This window comes from Polistes fuscatus, unplaced genomic scaffold (assembly GCF_010416935.1).
Source record: "Polistes fuscatus isolate 324 unplaced genomic scaffold, CU_Pfus_HIC Scaffold5, whole genome shotgun sequence".
Taxonomy (NCBI): domain Eukaryota; kingdom Metazoa; phylum Arthropoda; class Insecta; order Hymenoptera; family Vespidae; genus Polistes; species Polistes fuscatus.
The window spans coordinates 4,318,946-4,345,278 of record NW_025113129.1 but is presented as its reverse complement, the minus strand read 5'-3'; the positions used below and the strand labels follow the sequence as shown (position 1 = coordinate 4,345,278).

At 33.6% G+C, this 26,333-nt stretch overlaps 2 protein-coding genes across 3 annotated transcripts in view; one reads left to right on the top strand and one right to left on the bottom strand.

Moving 5' to 3' along the window:
- Positions 1-12,038, bottom strand: part of LOC122522312 (facilitated trehalose transporter Tret1-like) — a 63,066-nt gene extending 51,028 nt beyond the window's left edge. Inside the window, exons 1-2 of the mRNA XM_043643300.1 lie at positions 10,192-12,038; positions 3,087-3,776 (exon numbers count right to left, since the gene is read on the bottom strand). Coding sequence (XP_043499235.1) covers positions 3,087-3,110 — 24 coding nt within the window. The 5' untranslated portion in view covers positions 3,111-3,776; positions 10,192-12,038. The remainder of the gene's footprint in view (positions 1-3,086; positions 3,777-10,191) is intronic.
- Positions 1-22,205, top strand: part of LOC122522313 (mediator of RNA polymerase II transcription subunit 20) — an 80,234-nt gene extending 58,029 nt beyond the window's left edge. For both annotated transcript variants that reach the window (XM_043643303.1, XM_043643304.1), the window contains 3 exons: positions 19,405-19,664; positions 21,595-21,705; positions 21,822-22,205. In XM_043643303.1, the coding sequence (XP_043499238.1) occupies positions 19,405-19,664; positions 21,595-21,705; positions 21,822-21,914 (464 nt within the window). In that variant the 3' untranslated portion in view covers positions 21,915-22,205. The remainder of the gene's footprint in view (positions 1-19,404; positions 19,665-21,594; positions 21,706-21,821) is intronic.
- Positions 22,206-26,333: the final 4,128 nt, after the last annotated feature.

The following is a 26,333-nucleotide window of genomic DNA, read 5'->3' as shown; positions in this document are numbered from 1 at the left end:
TTTTCTATGCATTTGTACGCTTTGCGATCTTCAAAGTTATGAGAAATCGAGATTTTTCTTTTTTTCTTCTTTTTTTTCTTCTATACGATAACGAGTCCGTTCAAAGTTACGAGGATTTATTTATACGCAATTACTCGTTTTTGTCAAAAAAAGAAAACAAAAATACAAAAAAAAAACACCCAACGCATTTCGCGCGACTTAAATAATAGTTCTCGCTTAAATTGATATATATAGGATGATTAATTAAATGACATATAATTTATATACGAAAGAAAATGCGCGAACGATTTTACTATGCCACGCCCCACCCCCTCCCCTCCCCTCCCTCCTATGAGAGCATATATTATTTCTATAAAAGGAAGTAAATGTAAAAAAAAAAAAATCAAAGGAGTATCTCTCTCAAAGTACCGAACGTCTCTATATCTTTCGTCATTTTCAAGGCGTAAGCTGGAACGCTCTTAACTTTGCAGAAAATAGGGTTACAAGGGGTAAGGAAATGAATAGAAGAGAAAGAAGAGAGAAAGGAAGATCCGTTCGCGCGAATGATGATGACACGGTCGATATTCTTGCTTACCTCGTGAACTCCTAGCTTATCTATTATATTCCGGTTTTCGAAGCTGCGAACAGTAACCACACACTATCGAGAGATTCAAATTTGCCCTTTAACACGTTCGTAGCCACGTTACCTATATTTGTGTGGGAGGTGGACGAGGGGAAGGTCCAATTACCCATCAGCTATGGGTAACGTTTTTCGCGTGTTCGAATTAAATAGAATTTTAAATTGAAATTTTTTAAATAGAATCTTTAATGAAATAAACACTAAAACACATAAATATATATATATATATATTATATAAATTTATTTATTAATTATTTTATAATTATATATTTTATATTTATAATTATATATATTTATATAATTATATTATTAATATTAATAATTATAATAATAATAATAATATAATAATTATATAATACAATTAAATAATATAAATTAATTATTAATATTATATAATTATATATATTTATAATTATATATTTTATAATTATAATTTATTATTTATTATATTATATAAATATAATAAAATATACCAAATATGTTATACTTATTTTGTGTTAATTTATATTTAGTATAAAATATTACGTCGGTCAATTTGAGTTCTCGCCCAACGAAAAAAAAAAAATGTCAACCGAATTACAGTAAACGACAATGAACATGTTAAATCGTTAGTTAGTACCTTTTTTTTTATGAATTCTCATCGTCAGTGAACGCTACAAAAATCATTTAGCAAGCCATCCGAAATCCTTCTAACGAATAATTTGCTGGAAAACTCTAATTTAGTACGTAGACTAAAAAAGGTTCTTCTACCCTTGCAACCTAGAAATAAGATTTTTCCTAAATGATAATATGATTATACTGTAACAATTATAATATATCCGTTTACACTCTTATCTTTGTAATATTATTTGTAACAACTCATGTGTCAATGTAATCACGTCAGCAAAAATTATCTTATAATTCTCGGCTGAGATTTGATTATATATTCCTCTATTAATAAAAAAAAAAAAAAAAGAAAAAAAATGAACTCTCATCAAAAGTGAAAATCGACGAGTTCGATGCGTCGATAGTGGGGAGGAGGAAAGGGTAACTTTATTGGAATAACTTTACTTTTGAGAGTTGCAAGAACGATAACGTTAAAGGTTAACAACTCTGATACTACTTTCCGAAGTTGTATTTAACGATTTATATTAATACTTATTAGTTACGACAAAGTTATCCTATACTTTATTTATTCTCCCCTTTAGAAAAGTTTATTAAAATCGGCAAAGATGATTTAATGATTATATTAATAATTAAAATAACAAAGTTATTCTATACTTTATTTATTTTCCCCTTTAAAAAGGTTCATTAAAATCAAAGGCAAAAGATGATAATTGAAAAGGCAATCATTTTGGGCGACGTTGGAAGAAAGTTTCGAAATCGTTCGTTGAACGTCAAGACTATCCTCCCGTCGTAACGATGATCATCATCATGTTTTCCGTTAGATTCTACTTTAACGTTTATCTTTCACTTTCGGGATGGTTTCAACCCACTAACCGACTTTAAAGTTGGCCGAGCGCTCGACGACAAGTACTCCTCTCGACAAGAGAAAGAGGAAAAGAAAGAGAAAGAGAGAGAAGAGACAGCGAATATCGTAACTAAAAACTTCTGCTTACACAGAGATGAAAATAACAGTGACGCTATCAATCCGCGATTTACTCTGTATACCAAAAAAAAAGAAAAAAAGAAGAAAAAAACATTTTTTTAGATACTCTTACATAAAATATTATTCCAGTCTGAACGATGCTCCCGCAACGGCCAGGGGCTTGAAATTCCATTAACATATATTTTTGTTTCCCAATAACCCCCTCCCCCTCCCCCCAGTCACGATAATAGAATTTTCGTAATATGTTATTCATTTTTTTTTTTATAACAATAATATAAAATATCGATTTCAAAAGGAATAAGAATAAACGATAAGGGATACAATTGTTTAACACGTTTCCTGCCAAGTTTTTCGATACACGTTACAATGCATTTATACGCCAAGCTGAATTTTTTCATTTGAGATGTTTTCACCTGAAAGTAATTGCTGGTAACACTGTCTTGTGTGACGTAACGATGTTTACAGCAATTTTTGAATCGTGCACCGATAACCGTACATGCAGCGTGATAAGTAGTTATGTGTAAATTATAATAATGAAAACGCGTAAAATACCATATAAAGGGTGACAACCTTTTTTAATTATTGTCCTAATAAGCCATGCATTGATTGTTTTAATAAAATTCATCGCTACATGACAATATAAGTCAAATATAAGACATACTTTTTATTTTGTATTCACTTTTGTATATATAACTTTTTTATTTCAATTATTCTATAATATATATTCTGTCAAAAACAAGAAAAAAAAACAATTATTTATAGAAAATGATTAAACTTGTTAACGTGTACCGAAAATGGTACACGTGGCGTAGAAATGACATCTCCTCATAAACAGCATGGCAGGGAACGTGTTAAAGAATTTGGAGGAACTATACTCACGTAATATCTATGATTCAGTGACATCTCTTCTCCCTTTGGACCCCTTTCTCTCTCTCTCTCTCTCTTTCTCTCTCTTTATTTCTTGATAAGTTTCTAAAAATTCGTACAAAGATTCGTACGAATTTTCAAAGATTTAGTTTATGCGAGATTTCTTGGATACTTTTCTCAGATCGTTGGTTGGTTGGTTGGTTGGTTGTTATCAATTCTCCTGGAATAAACTCGGGGTCCCCTTCTTTGGGAAAGAAAAAAAAATCTTGTATTACCATCGAGAGAGTATAAAGAACATCGTTTATTTTTTTTCGAACGAGAAAACCCTCTTTGGTTCTTTATCGTCGGGAAGAGCTATGCGATTTACGTAGGTGTACGTGCAAAGTCCCCTTTACCCGTGTAGTAGACATCAGGATCCCATAGTCAACGACGTACCCAGTATTATCCTCTTTTTCCTTCTAGTATCAGCCTTGGGTTATTTATTGTCAAAGTTGCACTTAACTCTAGTCTTTTGGTTATTGTCGCCTTCAGTCTCTAGCAGTTTCTAACGCGTACTACCTTTCTCTCTTCTCTCTCTCTCTCTCTTTTTCTCTCTCATTTTTGTCGTCTTCTTGTCTCCTCTCTTCACCTCACCTCACCGAAGAAGAGCCTCGAAAAACCTTCGAGGTCTGTCTGTTTCATCGAAGATCCGATAAAACGTTCCTGTGAAAAGCTTCTCCGTTTTAGGATTATCATATTCGATAAGATTATTGCACGTTCGTGGAACCGCGAATGCGATTGCTTTCAAATGCTTCTGAGACAACGTCCACCAACTAACTCGTACTCTACTATATACGTATATGTAAAGAGTGAGAATATTAGTTTGAAAAGAAATAAACAATAAAACAGAATGTTCGTTGCATCGACCAACGATAGAAATGAAACTCGTGTGCATATCGTGTGGAAAATAATTCAATCGTGTTTACGGTGTTACTTAAAATCATACACCGTTACGTTTACTAGATTTTTCATTGAAAATTATGGATATATAGTGTGTTTAGGATGAACAAAATTGAAAAGTAAATACATTAGTATACATTGATTACAATATATTTAATGAATTTAACTTGAAAGCTTTATTTATAACGAGTGAATTAAACAAATACGAAAATAATGTACAGAAAACGTCCGTATATTAAAATCATGTAACAGGAAGAATACCTAATTTTTTATGTCTAACAATGGATTGGTCATCCTTTGTTTTTACTGTTTTTTTTTTAATTTTTTAATGTCAGAATCAATTTAATACCTGTTAAAGTAAGAATAATACAAAGTACATGTGTTTCAAAATTACATATTTTATTAAATGAAAATTTTCAAATCAAAATCATTACTGGCATGGTTAAAACAAATATATTTTAATTTACACAATCGAAAATATTGATAAAGTGTTCGATATACTTTAATTGTTTGAGGTTTTATTAATTGTTTAGATATCACCAATTACTGCTCTCTCAATATTCCATCAAAAAATCCTCGGAACCATGATTTACTATATATCAAACCGCAGCACACCTCATAAATTGCATTAATATAATATTTTTAAATGTTAATTCATATCATCGGCATATTTATATATTTAATCAATCTATATTATTAATAAAATTACGTCTCAATCATCTATAATAATCTTTATTTTATGTTCTTTCCTAACTTCGTTTACCTAACTCTGTATTAATTAATTTATTTCGTAAAATAAATAAATAAAAAAGTAAATTATTGTTAATTAATCGAAGGAAATATATATTTTAATCTAAAAGCACGGAATATAAGTTCGGCGTATTGTCCTCTTCGAAAACTAACAGTAAACTGATTCATTGTCAACTATGAAAGTTCTTTTATTGATTATTGTTTATATGACTTTCCTAAAGTTATAATTAAAATAATATTCGTAATAAATAAATTTAAGTTTATAACATTTTGATTTTAATATTCTTTTAATTTTTATGTAATTGTTTAAACTAAAGTATATTCGATTTAACGTTTCCAGCGCAGTGATGACTTCGAAGGTAGAATTTTCGCCTATTAAAATATCAGATCGAAATTATTTAATATATTATAGAAAGTATGTTAATAGGTATATAATGTTTAAATCAATGTACATATATGTGTTTAATCAATCTTAAATATTAACAGAGTACATAAGAGTGTTTGATATACCTTAAATGATTGTTAATTAATCGACAGAAACGTTACTTGCAGTTTAAAGCACGGAGTATAAGTTCCAAATACCATCCTCTTCAAAATCCAACAGTAAAATGACTCATTGTCAACTATGAGAGTTCTTTTATTGATTATTGTTTATATAACTTTTCGAAGGGAATAAATTCTATTTATTATGAATATTATTTTCGTTATACAACCAATTCTGTTTTTACATGAACTTTTTTTAACACGATAACTCAAATTCTAAGAAAAAAATTTTGAAAACTCATTGTTTATTTATTATTTGTGCCGGAACCAATCTCTTCTATTTTTCGATAGATGCAATATAATTTTGTACACGAATTTCTGTAAACGTATTCTTCCGGAACGTATCTATCGTGTAAAAACATAATTAAATGAACATATGTATCCTTCGAAAAGTCATATAAATAACATTGAATAAAAGAACTTTCATAATTGACAATGAGCCAATTTAAAAGTGGATTTCGAACTTATATTCCACGCTTTTAAACAATAATATACATTTATTTCGATTAATTAACAATCATTTAAGGTGTGTCGGACGCAATAATGTGCTCTACTAATACTTTTCGATTGTTTAAACTAAAATATAATTATTTTAACGTTCCTGGCCAGTGATGACTTTGGATTGAAAAGATATTCATCTAATAAAATATCAGATCAAAATTGTTTAATATTACAAATATATTTCGTAAATATATGTCATGTATAAACAAATCTACTTATTCTTACTTTGATTGGTATATAAATTGATTCTAATACACACACACACACACACCACTAATATTAAAACCTTCTATAATCTCGTTGAACTGTCGATCGACTGAGGGTTCTATTTCACTTTCTCTCTCCCTACCATTATGCTCCCTCTCTTTCATGTCGTTTGATAAAATTTGATCGTTACCGTCACGTAAGAAGTATAACTTGATTACAAAATTCCAATACTTTTAGATCAAAGATAACGATTAATTAATGCCGTGTCAATGAATATAGATATAAACGTTAAGCATAATCCTTCGTTTTCTATCCCAAAAAATAGATCTCACGCACCATCTATTTCGTGGCAAGTCGAACGAGAAATAAAAACATTTTATCCGCGAATATTCTATATCTAAAGTTTGTGCGCGTTAACGATCGTGTAGTACACGACGAAAACAGCGTTTAACTCGCGTTCAAATTCGTCATATCGAACGATCTATTAGCCGCGAGAATATTTCATTCTGGTTCGCATCGACGACCACCATAAATATAACGATAACTCTATACTACCAACAAATCTAACGGCTTTTGACTATTCGCCGCTAATCGATGTCCCTGAACACGATTCTCTAACGTACTTTCTCGAGCATGACTTTTCTCTCTGTTAGTTCGTTCGTTCGTTCTTTCTCGAAGCTTATCGTGGGTGGGTACGACGGACAGAAACGGTGCACAAGAATAAACAGCGTGCATGCAAAACGTCACTTTTATGGTTCGGAGCTTTTAGCCTTGCTTATAAAAACGTACCACCCGTCCATTAGCAGCAACGACTACGACGACGACGACGACGACGACGACGACGACGACGATACGAACGTCACTTTTCGTTCTGTCGACTGTGAAAAAATTTCAACCTCTGCTATCTCTCCCTCTCTGTCTCTTTTCTCATTCGAATACATTCCAAGACACAAAGCGAATAATAGATACCACGGTGAATATAATATTTATATCGATTAGAGTCGCGTATCAATTTTTTCTTCTTACTTTTCCTACGAAAATATTAGGTCTACCGTAAAGTTCGAACACTGGTGTTCAATTTTTCGCCTCCTGGGATAAGACATTTTTTAAAAATAGGATAATACAAATTGTGTCATCACGTTAGTAAGAAGTCATAAATTAATGATGGCAATTATATTATTCAATAAAGTTTATTCAAGGTTTGAACAATTTATTATTATACAGCATCCAAACAAAACTTCACAAAATAAGATCGAGTGTCCAGGAGATGCCCAAAATGTCAATGCTAAACAAAAGAGATCAAGTAACTGTCATCCATATTCGTATCAGGCACACGAAACTAACACACGAATATTTAACTCACTAAGCGAACGCCATTCAAATGTGAAACTTACAATACTCCAAACAGCATCGAACATATTCTACTTTATTGCAAATACACTAGCAATAGAAATCAACACCGAATTAAAGAAGGCTTACGAAGTAATTTGAATGAAAGTAGCAACATTCGAAACGTATTACTCTTTTTTAAATAGATAAATTTACTGAATTTCTTGTGTAAAACGAATAACAATGTATTATTCAGTCATCGGATAATCATATTGTCAATACCAGTATGATTTTATTCATTAAAAGTGGTCGCTAATGACTTCATTGTTAATGCGACCAATTAAAAATAAACTTTTATTCAAAAAAAAAAAAAGAAAGAAAAAAGAAAAATTTATTACTTTATTTTATTCTAAAAACGGACATAACTTTCCGGTAGACCTAATATATCAAAGAATTGTCCCTAGAAGAATTCTATTTTCTTTTTTTTTTCTTTTTGCGATGCCTCAAGCGCGCTAACATTTTCTTCGCGAAACAAGGACTCCTCGACCTCGATAAACGTAAGAAGAAAAAAAGGATAAAGAGAGAGAGAGAGTATGCTGCTACCTCTATTGTTCTTCGTTTGGAAGAGATCCGAGGTGGTGCCAATATCGGGAGTCGTTCTGGCTGCCGATATCGGGTCACCACCACCAAAGTCTACCTATACTCGCAAGTCACGGTGATAACTCAAACGCGAGTCAGCTGCACGGCCATTAATTCGATCCAATTTCTCCTAATTATCGTTTAGAATGAATGTTTCGTCTTTTCGATTAGCGATTTAGGTAAGCTAGATAGGTAAGTAGATAAGTAGATAGATAGATAGATAGATAGATAGATAGATGGATAGATAGATAGATAGGTAGGTAGGTAAGTAAAATAATCGAAAGGAAACGTTGCACTCTGCGTAGTTCTACGAATCCCCCTTGTGCAACTTCGACGACCGACATTAAATCACGCAAAGTAGAGCCCGCCGAGAACGCGTAGGAGGCACTCGCATTTTTCACGTGAACGTCAACGGCCGAGGAACGTTTTCTACGACGACTACCAGCAAGCTCAGAGCTCACCATTAATATCAAAGGATACGTCGAGACAAATCTCCATCGTTCAACCAGATTCAATGTTTTTTTTTCCCTTACCGTCTTGGAAAAAAATGCAAATCAAAATTAGATCGTAAAAGTAATCAAGGAGGAAGAGAGAGAGAGAGAAAGTAGAACGTAAGAAAAAGGGCTTTTAAAGGGAGGAAGATAATTTGTCTCGGCTTGTTTGCGGGATTTGTAATGACCTAGAATAGATGGGAAAATATGAAAGAAAGAGAAAGAGAGAGGATCGGGCGAAGGTTTGCTTTTACATACGATGGCAGCTTCTACAAAGTGTCCCTGTCGTTTGCGCGAGAATAAATTACGAGACGTCGCCGGAGTAAAAAAGTTTTGATCTTCCCTCGGTGGGTAGCCGAGTGTCTCTTTAAGCCCTCGGTCGTTCGCGTTCTTACGGGGGAAAAGAGGGAAAAAAGAAGAAGAAGAAGAAGAAGAAAAAAATTAGAGGATGATATCTCTCTCTCTCTCTCTCTCTCATTCACTCACTCGTTTTTCTCTCTTTCTCCTTAAACCTGCGATTGAAATTCGACGAATCGCAAAAATAGTTTATGTATAACCTTTTTTCGCGAATTATATGGGATTTATTTCGAGGAGAGAAAAATAACGAATGATAAAACGATCGTATTCGTTTGATCGGTTAAAGTTAATACGAAAAGAAAACAATAAAAAAAGAAATGTTTCGCGCCCAACGACGCTTTCATTCGACTCCCTAAATTTTACGTGCAATCTATTGCAGCAATTTGCATTGGCTCGGAGTTGTAAACGAAATGCGAGCACGCCCTTTTCTCATCCCTTTGCCGACGGGGAGAATTACCAGAGGCATTATTGTCCTTCCTTCTTGCATCTATTCGTACGTTTTCACACGTGACCCCGTTAAAGGGAACATTTACGAACGTTAACAAGCAAGCGAGCAAGCAACTAAGCAAGCACCCATTTCCTTACGTTTCTTCTTCAAATAAAAACAAATAAGATGTAAAGTTGATAGTTAAGATGTAAGTTTGAATTTTCTCTATCGTTCCAAAAATTCAATTTACAAATAGGATGGGAAAGGGGGGTGGGGGGAAATCATTTGGGATAAAACTTTAAAGGACAACGATCGCAAAAGCAAGAATGAAGACATTTTAACCGTGCTAATTGTCTTCCCATGAAAACGAAGGATACCAGAGAGAGAGAAGATTTGCGGATGCGAATTGATGCAAATAGAGAATGAGAGAGAAACTGAGTGAGAGAGAGAGGGGGGGAAAGAGAGAGGGATAGTCGACTCGAGTGCAGATTAAATTTATCGATCGACCGTGGAACGTGAAACGAGGAGGTGCCGGGAAAAGGTGACTCTAGGACGCAGACGTATTCTTCCCACTTTTTCCTAATACTCTGACTCTTCCATCTCGGTTAATAACCTTTTCGTGCGAGCGTTAAATCGCTCGAAATAAATTCCGTCGATCGGTGAGTTTCTTATTTCCCTACGTTACAAACTACGTCCAAGTTTCTTCGGTGAGTTGGACACTTGACAAGTTGAAAAAAACTTTTTCGTGATTATTATCAAACGGTAAGATAAAAAGTATATTATATAACGTCTTGTTTGTATTTTCAATATTCTAATGAAGTTTTTATACAAAATAACGCACAACGTGCACATTGAATTTCGCATTCACGATTCCATTTTACGATTTTTCTTGATTACATCTATCATCTCTTTTTCACTCACTAACTCTACTTACATTTTATTTAATCTTCGTATTATTCCGTTATCGTTTTCTCTCTATACCTCAATCCATCATCGTACTTTAATGCATTCGTATGCAAATCGAAGGCATCGTTCCTTTTTCCATTGACGAAGTAACAGCAGAGAGAAGAAGAAGGAGAAGAAAATCGGTCTCAGCGATCGGACAAGTTGTGACTTCGTTAAATGAATTTTCTCCTCTTCCTATCGTTTTCTCGCGAGCGAGCGAGCGAGCCAGGAAACTCATAGATTCTAATCAAACTCACGACGAATCCTTTTGGAATAATTATGGTCCCCGTGGTAATCCTCAATCTTAATACGCTAAACGGGTATTCTCGTTAACATTGATCATTCTTAAGTTATATACGAACGATGATTATATTACACTAAGACTTATAGTTCAATTGTATATGTACATAGATAATTCCCGTAGGATGTAGAAACCGATAAAAATCAATACGAATGGCAATGCCACCCAAAACAAAGAAATCAAAGTTTTTCTTTCCGTTCTTTTTATTATCAACCTAAAGAACGTATATTATACGTTCGGTAAAATGAATTGGCTTTTCTATTCTGAATAGAGATAACCTAGTAACTTTCTGGAATGCATAAAGAAGACGGAGACGAGAACTCGGCTGACATTAATTGCAATCTCGCTGCGTAAATAGTTACATATATACGGCCTCGAGCAAGAAAACCGCGCTTTCAACGTAAACAAAACATCGAAAGAAAGAATGAAATCCTAAACAACAAAGACAGATCTGATCCGATTAGATCCGATTCGATCCGATCCGGTGGTCTCGGTTTGACTTTTATTTTCATATTTTCTTGTAGTATTTTAATATACGTTGACTAAGTAGATATCTTCTTTGATGTTTAATCTAAAACACCCTCCTAGAAAGGACTAGGATGCTCGGGAACTTTAAACTCTTTCCTTCTTCCCCCGTTTCTTGCTTACTTTCCTCTTAACTTTTCTCCTTCCCCTTCTTCTACTTCTTTCTCGCTTTAAAAACCTGTCCACTCGTTTTCCTTCGTCCATAAGCGTTCTTACGCATTCGATAGACCGTACCAAATTCGATGAAACTTTCGACCGAAACTTTCCACCTCTCTCTCTCTCTCTCTCTCTCTCTCTCTCTCTCTCTCGCTCTCTCTCTCTCTCTCTTTCTTTCTTTATCTCTTTCTCTCTTTATCGTCTATCGCAAGCTTCACAAATCGAATCTTTCATGGAAATATCCTTTTCATAGGATTCATAGAGTCGAACTTTCATACTCGATGTTTTCTCGAAATCTCAAGATAATCGTAACGTAGTAGCAACATATTTAATAACAATAATTATCCATTGAAAATGTTCCTCTTCGAAACGAAGCACTTCATTTCTCTATTTTTTGAAATCCAACTTGCATATATTTCTATTTTCCTTCGATGAACGTGACGAGATTTTAGCATAACTTTGTTTTTTCCAATGTTAAACCATAAACGTAGAATATAATCGTAAATAATGTATCATTCTTTTCACTAAACTTGTCTTCATCTTCTTCTTCCTTGGTAAAAAAAAGCATCCTCTAAAAGACCACTAAACAAATCCCCTGATGTGGAACGCGAATGACAATAAACGTCTCTTTCTCTCTCTTTCTCAAACATATAAATATATAAAAGAAAGAAAGGAATCCTAAAGAGGTAAATGAAAAGAAAAGAAAAAAAAAAGGAAAAAGAGAGAAAGTTTTTGCCTTTTTAAAGCTTTCGCGTTATCTCTCGCCGGTTCTGTTTCTGCCCGTTTGCGACCGGGACGGACGCATAGACCCGTTGCTGAATCGCGGCCAACTGAGAGGGAGAGAACAACCCCCTAGATACTAGCGTCGGTTGGCTGGTGGCATCGCGCACGAAAACCCCCTGCGCAAAGCTCTGTCCCATCCTTCCTACGGATTTCTCTCTCTCTCTCTCTCTCTCGCACTAACTCTCACTCCCGCTCTCCATCTATCTCTCCATCTATCTCTACCTATTTCTCTGTCTTTCTCTCACGAGTCCCCAGGAACCAGACGAAGAGGGAAATATATTAGATGGATCGTTTGGAGAGCCCTCGCGCGCGTGCCTCTAACCCTTGCTTCCTTCGAACCCTATTCCTCCTTCTTGGTAGGGACGTGCACACGCGCGCGCGCGCGCTAGCAAGCAAGCAAGCAAGCAAGCAAGCAAACAAGCACATGCACACCTGCCGTGTGCGTGCTCACGCATCTCTCCCCTTACTCCCTTCCTTTCTCTTTCTCTCTTTCAGCTGTCACTGAAATAAGAGGGGGGGGACAACAAGTTTTACGTGGATCGTGAACCCCTTCTCCCCCTACCACCACTACCACCACCACCACCGTCAACCAACATTCTATTCTTAACGTAGGTTAGTTGCGTAAGGATTATATTTTACGAGCTATCTTTTTGGTTTGTAAAATGGTAGATAGGAATCTTCATTTACTTTTGTTTTGTATTATAGTTAGAAAGAAGGATCGTCGAATTTTTTGTTCTCTCTAGCTTTTCTCTTTTTTTTTTGTTCTTCAGTTTCCTCGATAGGATTTAATTCATCGCTAGTTATCCCCCCGCAAAAGAACGATTCCAATTGTTCGATAATTACCAGGATGGGTCGTTCGAGAAGTGGGATTAAGCGAGAAATACGTCTGGTTTCTGTGGTTAACCTTTGACAGAGATCAAATTTTATTCCGATAAAAACCGGTTCAGGGGGAAACGGGGGAGGGATACTGATTGTGAGCTACTCTAGCACGCTCCTATTTTGATACTTTTTTTTCTTCTTTTTTTTTCCTCTTCCTCTCCCCTCAGCTAACTTCAATCGTAACTTGAATGGGAAATAAATTGCTCAACAATAAGGACCCAGCTAGTCTGATGTTGGGTCTCCCGTCGGATCCTTCTTCCTTCGTGAAGTTTTCAAATAGAGCAGGGCTCCTCCGACAACGTACAATAGAATTCCAGGATTGACTAAGTTAGCCTCACTTGGCCGAAATCATGGTTGACTAGGATATAAGAAACATGGTGGAAGAGTAACTACTGTGACATCTCTTTTTTCTTTTTTTTTCCTTCTTTTTCCCTAAAAGATCAAACATCCCCGTTTGATGGGTTTAAACGAAACGTATCGAGAATTCATTTTGTACTCATTCTTCCTCTTCGTATTCTTTCTCACTCGATCGATATACCTATTACGATGTGTATGAGGTATGTAGATATATCAAATTTCAATTTGTCACGATTATGAAGAACCGTTTGGCACGTTCTGTCTATAAAAGAAGAGTAGATCGATTACTCCGGGATGTTCTCGAATAAACGAGGATCCGATATTTCTCTTAGTACCCCATAATAATTTGTCGAAAAATCATCGTCATTCTAAGGATCAAATCTAACCCTATACCGCATATATATATATATATATTGCTCCCTCCTCAAAGAATATAAGTATACCTTGAGTTTATAAACTTCCGCGACGAAGATAACCCTTCGTGGCCTGGTAACAGCTGGTACTTTTAATAAAGCGATCGCAAATCTCGTCGAATAGGAAAACGATCGAATCGCATCTTCGGTGAACTCTCTTTTCCGACCATTGAACGGCCAATTAATTATCGATTTCCGACCTTCGGAACGTCCTTTACTTTAATGAGGAATTTACTTTTATTGAATTCAACGTTAAAAACAAGAAAGGCAAAGGAACAAACGATGATATGAAAATAATGAAAAATATCAATACATTGAACGTTCTCTATTGTCAATTAGTTCGATCAATTCTTGAATATGGTAACGTAATCTGGTCTCCATATATTCAATCTCATAATTATGTCATTGAAAATGTTCAAAATAAATTTCTAAAACTTGCTGCAATACACAGTAACTAATCTATACATAGTAACTATTCTCAGATATATGAATATGTCTACGCGTTGAGTAAGAGGAGGATGATATCTGACACATTGTTTGTTTGAAAAATTTTTAGAGAGTTTATCAATTTTCCAGATATCATATGCCTTTTCTTTCTTAATGTTCCATCAAAAATCTTCGAAACCATGATTTGCTATATACCGAAACTCATCACACTTCCTATGGTTACTTGAACTGTACAAATAAAATGTCTCAAAATGTAAATTATTTTCATCGGCATATAAATTTATTTTATCAGTCTACATAATCTATCAAACATTGTCTAAATTATCCGTAACTATCTTTATTTTTTACCTGACCTCTTTTATAAATTCTGTATTAATAGATTTATCCCGTAAAAAAGAAAGTAAATTGAAATAAATTAAAAAATTAAAATAAAATAATCGTTACACACCTTGACGTGCGCTCATCGTATTCGTTTCTTCTCTAGGGACAAGAGAATAATAAAAGAAAAAGGGGTCGAATCAACATCGTCTGTAGAACAATGCCACGTTAAGAAGCCCCTGACAAAAAAGGTCTTTGAATCTTTTAAGTATGCCTCTTGATTTCTCTGACAGATGAGATTCGAAGTCTTACAACGTAGTAGTAGTAACGAGAAGATTAAATAAACACGACAACCTGTCCTGTAACGTTATATTATATCATTTATTCAACGAGGAAATTATAATTATACGGAATTAAATTCAGTCCTCGATCATTCGCGTATTTCTACGAGCTATGAAAGCGAAATGAAAATGGAAAGGCCCTTAGGTTCGTAAGATCAGAGTAGGCGGTTGTCGCGTCACGATTGTTCCTCGGGTGTCGGAAATCGAACGAATACAAGGGATGACACTTTGATCGATCGTCCGTCATCATCGGAAACTCAAGTTATTACCGGCTGCACCTCGATAGAAACGTCAGTTAGGCGAGAAAGAAGTAAGGAAGGGTCGGGTAAAAGGTAAAGAAAATATAGAAAGAAAAAATAAATCTAGAAGTATAGAGAAAAAATAGATCTTTCTACTTTGTCTTCTCCCTGTTCTTCTTCTTTGGTCTCGTCTATTATTCAAGATTTTACAAGTTAGATTATAACATGACAAGGACAAATTAAAATCCGTTTAATTTAATTGAATCGATCCACACGTCGATAATGGAAAATTAAACTCGATCGTAGGTTGGTACACTACGCTAACGCTTCATTAATAACATTTCTCTGATCGGTAGTATTATACCCACGAGTTGTTCTACGCGGCGGTGATTCAACCGTGGGCAGAAAACAAAATTGCGTCGAACCGGAGTTGAATATATCTCTCGTCGTCGTACAAAAACAGGTGCAATCTCGACGCGTCGGGGTTGATGTGAGTCGTAATTAATGGGCTGAAGCGTGGACGTGCGACGTGCGACGTGCGACGTGCAACGTGCAACGTGCAATGAGAACGACGACCGACGTGTCGCGATAAAAGGCCCCCACGAATATTGCCTCTATCGAGCGTCTCCCTTTCGTAATAAACGAAACGAAAAATAGGAAATCCAAAAAAAAACAACAGCCCTACACATCGATCTTTTCTTTCGTATTGAAACAGGAAGACTACGAGCGTATTTGCCAGTAACAATCACTGTTTGATCGTTCGTAGATGATAAGGAAAAAAAGAAAAAATATGCAAGGACATTTCATTAGACGAGTAATCAATCGATTCGAATCAACCGATACCAGGGATTGAAATAAAACAATCGAGACAATTGGAAAGGCAAACTGTTCAACGGAGATAAGAAAACAACGTCATTATCGCAATGTACTCTGATGACGATGGACCCATGGGTGAAGTCAGAGTAGATCCAAGCAAAGGATCTGTTGGCTTTGGTTCGGGTCTTCATGGTTGAGCTTTTACTTCGGAACAATTTTCCGAAATGTACACAGAAAAGTTCAAAATAGATGTTGTTAAACTTATGAGCAGATTATAGGACGAATCTTTCTTTAATCCAAACAACAAGAAATGGAGCAAATAAAAGAAACCAGATAATAAACGGTCGTTCTGTATGTATATGCTAGATCCAATATATAACGTATTCGATTACATTATGAATTTCAAGAAAGACGAAGTTAATACACTTCTACGGAAATTAAATATTACTTTAAAACCAGAAAACAAAGACAAGGATAGTAAAGCAGTTTTTAAGGTTGTTAGGAGGAAATGCAACCGATATTAACACGTTTCCTGCCACGTGTACCATTTTCGGTACACGCTAAAATGCATTTGTACATTAAGCTGAATTTTTTCATTTGAGATGTATCCTTCTAAAAATAATTGCTGGTAACGCATGACTTAATGATGTTTACAGCAATTTTTGAGTCATGCACCGATAACCGTACACGCAGCGTAGTAATTAGTTATGTGTAAATTATAATAGTGAAAAAGCGCTAAATACCATAAAGAGGGTGACAACCTTTCGTAATAATTGCTCTAATAAGCCATACTTATGCATTGATTGTTTTAATAAAATTCATCGCTACATGAAAATATAAGTCAAATATAGAACACACTTTCTATTTCGTATTCACTTTTGTACATAACTTTTGCTTCAATTATTCAAAATGAAATAAATTTAATTGATTAGTCTTATTTTGCGCATTTTGTCGTTTTAATATTTATAATTATGAAAATAATATCTCTGATAAACCAGAAAGAGAAACAGGTATTTATAGAAAATGATTAAACTCGTTATCGTGTACCGTTTTCGGTACACGTGGCCTAGAAATGACATCTCATCATAAACAGCATGGCAGGGAACGTGTTAAAAGTTGACCAGGTCAGGTTCGTCCTTCCAGCCCTTAAAACTCGAAGAAAGTGAGACGAGCGGGAGAGATTCTGGGTGCTTTCGCATCGTTTGCGGCGGCCTCCGCACGAGAGCGCATCCGGGTAACACAGAACGCGCATACGTGCGATGCAGACAATGCGGTATGCGGCATGCGGCGCGTCACAGGGCCGTATGATCGCTGGTGTAAACTGCTACTGCTGCTACTGCTGCTGCTGCTACTGCTGCTGTGTCTACGGCACCAGATCATCACAGCCCGGGAAAACCGCCCTCTACGTCCAACCAATTGTACACGGTCGCGAAGGGGAGAAGAAACTTCTCCCAACTGGGAGAGATGATGGAAAAGGGTGAGAGGTACACTAATCAGCCTCTTCGTTAATCTCGATTCATCCGCTGGGAAAGAGCTTATGTAGCCTCATTGTTTTCCCTCGAGCAAATACGCGAATACGGGTCAAAGCGAACGAATTGCGTGCGGAAATAGGTGTACTACTTATCTCTTCTTGCCAAAGGCATTATATATTACCTATTATTATACTTTCCAGCTCAATATTCTCGAGATTTAAAAAAAAGATAACGCCCACAAATTGTCGAGTTAAATTTTACTATTAAAAGCTTTTCGAAATAATCATTTACACGTTGACTGTCGCGCGTATTTCACGTGATTTGCCCATGGCGCCAATGTGAATATTTTATTATGCGATTTGCATATTATGTTGAAATATTATTTACAACAGACAAGGTGAGTTGTATAATGGTGTTTAATGTATTTTCCGTGGCGGGGGTCACCGGCGGACCCCAACGGCAGTCAACGCGTTTAAAATAATAACATCTTTCTCTTGACTATTTTTGATTACTTTTCCATGACGTCGTGACATTTTATAAAAACTCTATCGACCGATAATCTCGTTATATAGACCGATAATATCGTTATATAGCACGTTTTACGCGTGCGATATTATACTTTTTATCGAGTTTCTAGGAACGAACGAACGAACGAACAAGATGCAATCGGTGCGTTCGCGTCGAGGAATCCAATTTTCACGATTTATCAGGAATGGCAATTTTTTTGAAATTATTTGCTGCGACGCCAGCTAGGCGTTCCCCGTACAACACATTCTTCGTGCACACCGCACTCGTATTAATTTATTATTATGAAAAGTTCATTATTAAAGTTGTCAATGAACGATAAATAACGTTACTGAGAGATCGAAAATGAGTGCGTGAGAGCACGCGATGCTAGTCCGCAATTAAGGAATTTTGTCGTTCGACGTGGTCGCGAGGACAGCCGGTTATAACAGCGACGCGTAAATAATTCATGGTGCATCGGTCAGACCGGAAACTGTATAAGCCCGCTATTATGTGGACGATGTACGGAATAACAGAGGTACAGAGAGAGAGGAGAAAGAGAGAGAGAGAGAAGTGAAATACTCAACGAATTATGAATATTCAGCGAACTTCGCACGTCATATATTTCGAAGAATCATGCGTTAAACCTTTCCCAATAACCACCAACAGCATCCCGATTTAGTCGAGTAGATGATACTAATTATTTCTATCATATATCCGCACGAATTCGATATCCGTCAAAATGTTCGATTATTCAAACTACTCGTCCTCATTATATCTTTCGATAAACATTTAAAAAATAGGAAAAATAACAAATGTTCATTATATTTTTGTATAAAATAAATGGGTAGATATATACTAGTATAAAAAAAATCCCATGTATCGATAATCATCCCGGAATATTTACTAATTAATAATTCTATCCAGGATTGATGATTTCAATCCGATACGACGGGATTCGGAATATCCGCGCACGCACATTCAACGAAATTGCGACAGATGTTGTATCTGGATATTTTTTAATCGAATAATTCTCGATAAAATATATGCTCGCGGTATTTCTATCGCTCAACAACCACGAGGAATATTTCAACCGTTCGCGCATACACGGTTTACGTACTTCGTTTTCCATGCTTTTTCAATACTTTTGAAAATCTTTTTGCCTGAAAGAAAACACACACACACACACACATATAACACACAAAAACAAAACAAACCCTTTTCAATCGAGAATAAACGATTTCAGTAGTTTTCTCTCGTATGGATTCGCATACGCTTGTCTAGGACGTACGAACAGGATGCAACTTCTAAGAGACAAGTTCAAAGTTCAAGTTAGATTCGAGTTTATTGTAAGTTCTCTGTATACGCGCCCGAACTAGTGCCGATAGGAGCAATGTGATACACGTTTAAACGAACTACGAACATCGTGTAACTTTGACTGCATTTCAATATGCGTTTCCGCGTTCAATTTTCCACGGTGTTTACCGTAAAGAATCTATCTGGTATTTACAATGTCTCAGCTGTTTCCATATCTCTCATCCTCTAACTACTCACAGTCTATCGATTTAGATTTTATATTAGTACCTTTCGTAAAAAAAAAAAAATACGAAAAAAGTAAGAAAATTTAAATATTTATTCTTTATGTTTACAGGTGTTCAAAGAACCGTTCACGTGCTACACAACTCGGAACAACCAGCCTCTGTTTTCGCTCTTCTCGAGTCCGGTAATAAGATAGTACCATTGATCGCGGATAGCCTCTTCGATCTTCTCATGATGAAGATGACGAGCATCTATACGAGCAAAAAACAAACTAAAATCGAATCGAAAGGCCCGCGTTTCGAGATTGGAGACTTTTGCGTTAAACTCGGCAGCGTCACCATGAGCCAAAACTTCAAAGGTATCCTCGTCGAAGTAAGTTTCAAAAAACATCATCCTCTCTTCGTAAATGATTTCTTCGGAACGATCTTACGTGAGACTGTTCCCAGCTGGTTCCCATTCTAATCGGCCTGCTTCTCTTTTAGATACAGCGAGTCTTTAATCGTTAAGAAATTTTCTCAACTTTTCTCAACTTTCGATAGACCGGTCAGATTAAATTATTCATTAGACAACTTTCGTTGTACTTGGAAAGAACGAAAAGAAAAAACATAAAGAAACAAAGAGATCATTTAAAAGGAAAATCCCGAGTTTAATATATGGTATTAATTGTAAACGAGAGAAAAATTTGAAAAGTCGCGAATTCCCAACTTCCGGGGTCCTTGGCAATCACGTGACTATTCTGTATTATCGATTGACAGTATCTCGCTCTCGTGGCGTGGTGGCGGGGTAGCGGAGTGAGAAGGGGGAGAAACGATACGAATAGAGAGAGAGCTTGCGATGCACACGAATTACACGCGCAGATTGTACTCTTGTATATACGTATAACCGTTCAAACCCAGTAGTTCCCATCCTGAAACACCACAAAATCTAAGCCTTATGACCATTTCTATTGGAGATAATTACGATCGCCATTCTGCCATTAAATTACAGTAGTCGTATTATTCGAGCGTTACTATTCATCGATTTCTTTACGCGTAAACGTAAAGCCGATTTCGTATAAAATATATATGTATATGCTTTTAAATAAATACGTTGTCAGGTCGTTCGAAAATCATTAATCGCAACAATTTTCCGCGTATTTATTCCCCCGTTGCGTCAGAGTTTGCGATTTTTCTCGTTCGCGTACAATCGGAACTACTATTCGCGATGACTAAATTTTCGATAAGTTTCTTACGATACGCGTTTTCATCGTTTTTACAAACTTCTTGTACTTTTATTCGTACAAAACTAAAAACTTATCCTTTACATAAGACGTACATATATAAAACTATTCGTATCGGTAACTGCGCCGTTTGTACCATCCCATGACGTCGAATTCGTTACGTTAAAGCACCATTCTTCCATTAATTTCAATTGAAGAAAGTCCTTTGGTCTCCATCCTTAGTCTGGCCCTGGACTTTTGCAGGCTTTCACTTCCTCGTCCCGGACTCTCTTTCTTCAGCTCTCTTTTCTCAAGGGACAAACAAAGAGAAAGAGAGAGAGAGAGAGGAATAGAGGAAATAACGTATATATTTTTCATTTGCTATTTCCACCGAGCGAACGAGGAACGAACGAGGAACGAGCTTACTTCCCTTTTCTCTTTATTTTCAATGCACCCGCGGAACAGTGCTTGGGGAACGAGTTATCGAAGCGAGCTATCGTTCCAACAAGAGAGATAGAACCTACACTCTCCTCTCTTTAGAAGAAGCGACCCGATGCGTCATTTAATCGTTAACGTTCCATCAACTCATTAACTGGTATTTCGAGTGTGCCCTACTTGAGTACATCTCCGAGGGTTGTGGACTTCATTTTTCCTATATACACCTTTCGACGATGCAAACAAAATTGTCATCTTCATGGATTTTCCTTTTCTCCTTTGTAGGATTATTTAAATCCTAAATAACTTCCATTTTTGCAAAGTAAAGATCTAGTCCGATTAGGCCAAACAATTTCTTTCCCCCCGGGGTTTTACCGTTGAGTAATTTTTTCATTCGATCAATTGGGATTATACGTTTTTACGTGAACTGTTAATAACAACAGTATACAGCAATGTTCTCTTTATTCTTAAATTATAACCGGTCTTTCCAATTTATCGTAATACGACATGACTCAATCAATTTAATAGTTTCAATTAGATTTTATACGAGCACGATATTCATGCTGGGTCTTCCCAAGTTTTCGATTACGTGTCGTGTGATCGTCGATATATATATAGTACACCATTCTTCGTATATGTAATAAAGATTTTTCCTTGGTTCAACCTTAGGTCGAGTATAGACCCTGTGTCATTCCGGGAAGTGCATGGGAACTTCTACGAGAGTTTCTTCAAGGATTTCTAGGCTCCGCTGTATCAAATCAAGCTCCTCAATATTTGCAGGTATATCACAACTGTTCTACTTTACTTTATAATCATTAAAATTAAACGTATAAATTTTATTATCCTTTTGATTAATCAAATAATACACCCAAAAAATGTATTTTTTTTTCTTACAGAATCGAATGAATGATATTTATCAACCGATGGATACGATACAACAATACTTGGAACATTTTGGACAATACAGAAAAGCAACCGGAGTAATTTAAGTTGTTTTTTTTATTCAAGATCGATAAACAATTAAAAGATATGATTCTAGAACTCTATTTATCAAGATTTCTGTTTCAGAGATAAAAAACTTTTATTATCTTTTCAATACTAACTCATTAAGAATCAATGAATATATATATATACAGTAATATTGAAAAATTTATAAATATAATTGAAAAAAAATGTTTCTGTTCGTTCTACTAAGCTTTTTGGCGCATTTAAAAACATGCCCGTTAATAATAAAAAATGTATATGAATGAGACCTAAGTAAAAGTAAATATTATACTCGATCGATAATCTTTTTATTCCTACGTTATAAACGGTCAGTAAAGTTGAGAGTAACATTCTTGCCTACAGTCGATAATTCTAGAAATGATCTAATCAACATCATTAATTATACCATAAACAAATTGGCATAGAATCGCAATAGCAGAAAAAATAAATAAGTGCTCTTAATTACTCACTAATTGCTCATTCAAAATCCATAATTGCTCACTCAACTGTGAAACCTCAAAGCGCGACTGAAGTAAAACTTCTTGAGTTTTTTATGTCGGTAACTTTATTGAATTATTAAATTATTAATTATTTTTTTCTGCACATTTACACTATACTTGAAAACTAAAATTATTAAAAATATCTGTACACATACATAACAAACTTTAAATACTTATTTCATATATTATAGATAATTTCATTTTTTAACAAATTATTTAATAATTTTAAATATTTCATTTGATTATTTATAAAAAAAAAACAATATGTCAGAAATATCAAAAAAAAGTGAATAATAAAAACATCGTTTTAAATCAATCTACCAATACGATTAACATTCCTAAATTAATGCAAACATGCGAATACTTTGACGTAAATTCAGTTAAAATTGCAAATATAAAGCGCAAGTTCTTACTCACAACAAACGCAATAATATAAACATTCTAATTGACATTTATCTGAAACTTCAAATGTAACACGCAAGTTGTTACAATACGAACGCATGCATTAAGTATTATTTTAATATTAATAGGAACTTGTAATGTTATAAAAAATATCCCTCATATTATTTAAAACCTGATAAAAGTATTTTAATTTCTTGTGAGATTACAATATTAAAATAATTATTCTATTATAATTTTAACCAAAATTAGAATATTTATTAAATTTATATGTTAATGCTTATTATAAATTATTAGATAATACATCAAAATATTTTAATGATTAATAAATTTACATTCTAATCTTTCGTAAGATTAAAATAATTTTAAAAATTCTTGGTGTATTACTCATCTTTTTATCATATCGTACATCAATAAGCTATTTATTATCTTATCATCGAATATATAAGTCTATCCATAACTTATTTTCTTCGCATGTTATTAACAATATTACTATCTGTGAATAAAAAAAACTAAAGAGATATATAATTAAACAAGAATCAATGAAAATTAACAGCTACTAGTACCAAACTTAAATAAAAATGTCTTGAAATGTGACGTGTATGCATACATTCATTAGGACAGAATTTGCACTAAAAATAGAAAAATAAAATGGCAAAGTAAAAAAAAGATTATTCCGAAATAAAATCTACAAGCTTGATAATCCAGATGCATGTACAATCCCATATCCAAGCCTGGTCTTTCTTCTGAACTTATTAATATAATCCACACTCTTAAATATGAGACAGCTTTCTAATTAAATTTATTTACATATCAAGAGTTCAACATTTTTATTCCAATAAAATAATATCTTAAATTGTAAATCTGTGTAAAAGTAGTTGAATGATTTTTATATCATTTTTCTCTGCTTTCATTTTTTATAAAATTTTTATTTATATATATATTTATTAAAGATACTTTTTTCAAATCTTTCTTATGCGAATTTGATATATTTACTTGTTAATAATTTTAAAATCAAAATGCATACCCTCGACATATTTATATATACTCGTGAGAACTGATTGTATTTTCATTCGTTTAGTAAAATTTATACATTTCCAATCCTAATGATAAAAATTTGATTTTCATTTAAAAATGCTCTATTTAAAATATTAAATTAATTATTAAATATAAATAAAAATGATATTTTCTCTCTAATTATTATTAGATAAATTTCTTTGGTTAAAAAATAAATATTACGAAGATTCAAGTATTTCAAATGTTTATTTATTAAGTACTTCTATTAATGCATTCGTTAATTCATTTTTTATCTTTCTTAATAAGACACGTGTATGCTTACTAAAATATATTCATTTTCATTCTTGAATGCATTTATTTACTTACTGCGAATTTTTTATTTCCACCAAGAAATGCAGACATGTATTTACTGCAGACTTTTTATTTGCACTCCGTAGTGCAAGCATATACTTACTGCGATTTTCATATACACTCAATGCATTCAATCAAAATAATTCAAATTTTCTTTTCATTTATTTACTACTAATTAAAATAAAAATCAACGATTATAGATTCAATAAAAAAGAAACAGATAAATTAGATAAGAAACTATGTAAAGCGAAGTGGAAACTGGAGTCTTATAACTTTTCGGATGCAATAAAGAATATTGCATTACATATATTCAATAAATTATTATATCTTAGAAAAAAATTGAAATGAATTTAAATGATATTAAAACATTTAAAATATTTATTTATTATAAACTTTGAATAATGTTTTTATTCATTCAAATTTAATCATTCTGAATGAGGATTATAAATATCTTATTATGTTGTCCTTATCTGCATTACGAAATGTAGAACTATCTTCTTCAAGTTTCTTCGTTAAGTCTTGTAGATATTTTAAATCAGAATAATCAAAATATAATCAGAATCAACTTAATAAGACAATAAAAAGATGTTGATATTATAGTTGTGATGGTGATACGAAAATAATATGTGTGATAATAGTATTTATATAATAAACAATGATAATAAATATAAAAATTAAAATGATTACACACTCTAATTAAAAAATCTACTGGATGCTTAGGCATCCAAATGCACTTTTTTGTGCAAGCTGCAGCAAACCACGGACATTCACACAATTTAAACGAACGTGACTCTAATTTAATTAAAAATATCTAAGACAAAACTCTATTTATATATTTCAAAAATACAAGGACTCTATTTTTAATTTAATTTATTAAAAAAGCTACAATGACTCGTATTTTAATTAAATAAAAAGAATACTATAACTATATTAATTAAATAAAAATAGAAAAATCTTGACTCTAATTTTTAGCAAACGCAAGTGCGGAATGTCGTAGCAGATAAATAGAATGATTCATCAACTTCATTTAGGAACAAATTACAACTAACATAAGACTACAATAAGCATAAATCACAATGTGATAAAGGGTAAAAAAGGAATTTTTTTATAAGACAACAAATCATTGATCAAAGGGTTATCAATGAGTCCTTTGAAAAATGATTTATAGTTAACAAGTCATCTTCACTAATTAGTTAATCTATAATAAAAATACAAAATAAAATTAATTATATTTCATATCATTCAAAACATTTTTCATAAATGAAGGCAACAATGATTTAAAAAAAGGATATATATATATAAGAAATAATAATTAAGATTACAAAATAATACTAACCGTTGATTCATCCAGACGAAGTCAGATGCGTCGATAAAGATATTTCAGAAGAAATAAAGACGTTAATTTAAAATTTCAATCATGACAATATTTTAATTGAAACGCAAATCCTCTTCTTCCGAATTGATCGAACATGTGTTAATGATTCTAATCACAGGGTGAGCAAACTGTTTTTTAATGAAAGTTTAATTAAAGCAAGTCGTAGCGTACTTCTGTCTATCTATTATGTTATAAATGAAATATATACTAATCGTTTTAAAATTCAATTATTTAAATTTCGCAATCCAACAATTCTGGAATCGTATTATTATTTTTATATGCTTTAAGTATTAATAAAAAAAAATACTTAAAAGATGTAACCACAAACTTGTAAATTATATGAAAAATAAGATAAAATACAAACGAACAAATATTGCTTTGCATTCTATCTTTCAAAAAATAAATTTCATCGCGATAGGATTATTTTTGCAGAAATGTACTAATTGCGTTAATACCTATTGAAAAGAATACATATAGCATTAATATAAAACTAAACAAGGTACAATATTTATAAATAATGTGACACATTTATTTATAAATAATCACTTGAACAATTAATTAGAATAGATTGAACGTGTCTTGAATTATTTATACAAATTTAATACTGCAATAAATAAAATGAACTTAAATTAATAAAATTTAATAATATTTTAAACGTCAGTCATTGGCCCGACGATGCTTATACTGCACTATACAAATTCTATGGACACCATAAGTAATATCGGTAACCGGATCTCACTACGGGTAAGTTGCGTCGGAAAATCATTTGGAAATTAATAAAT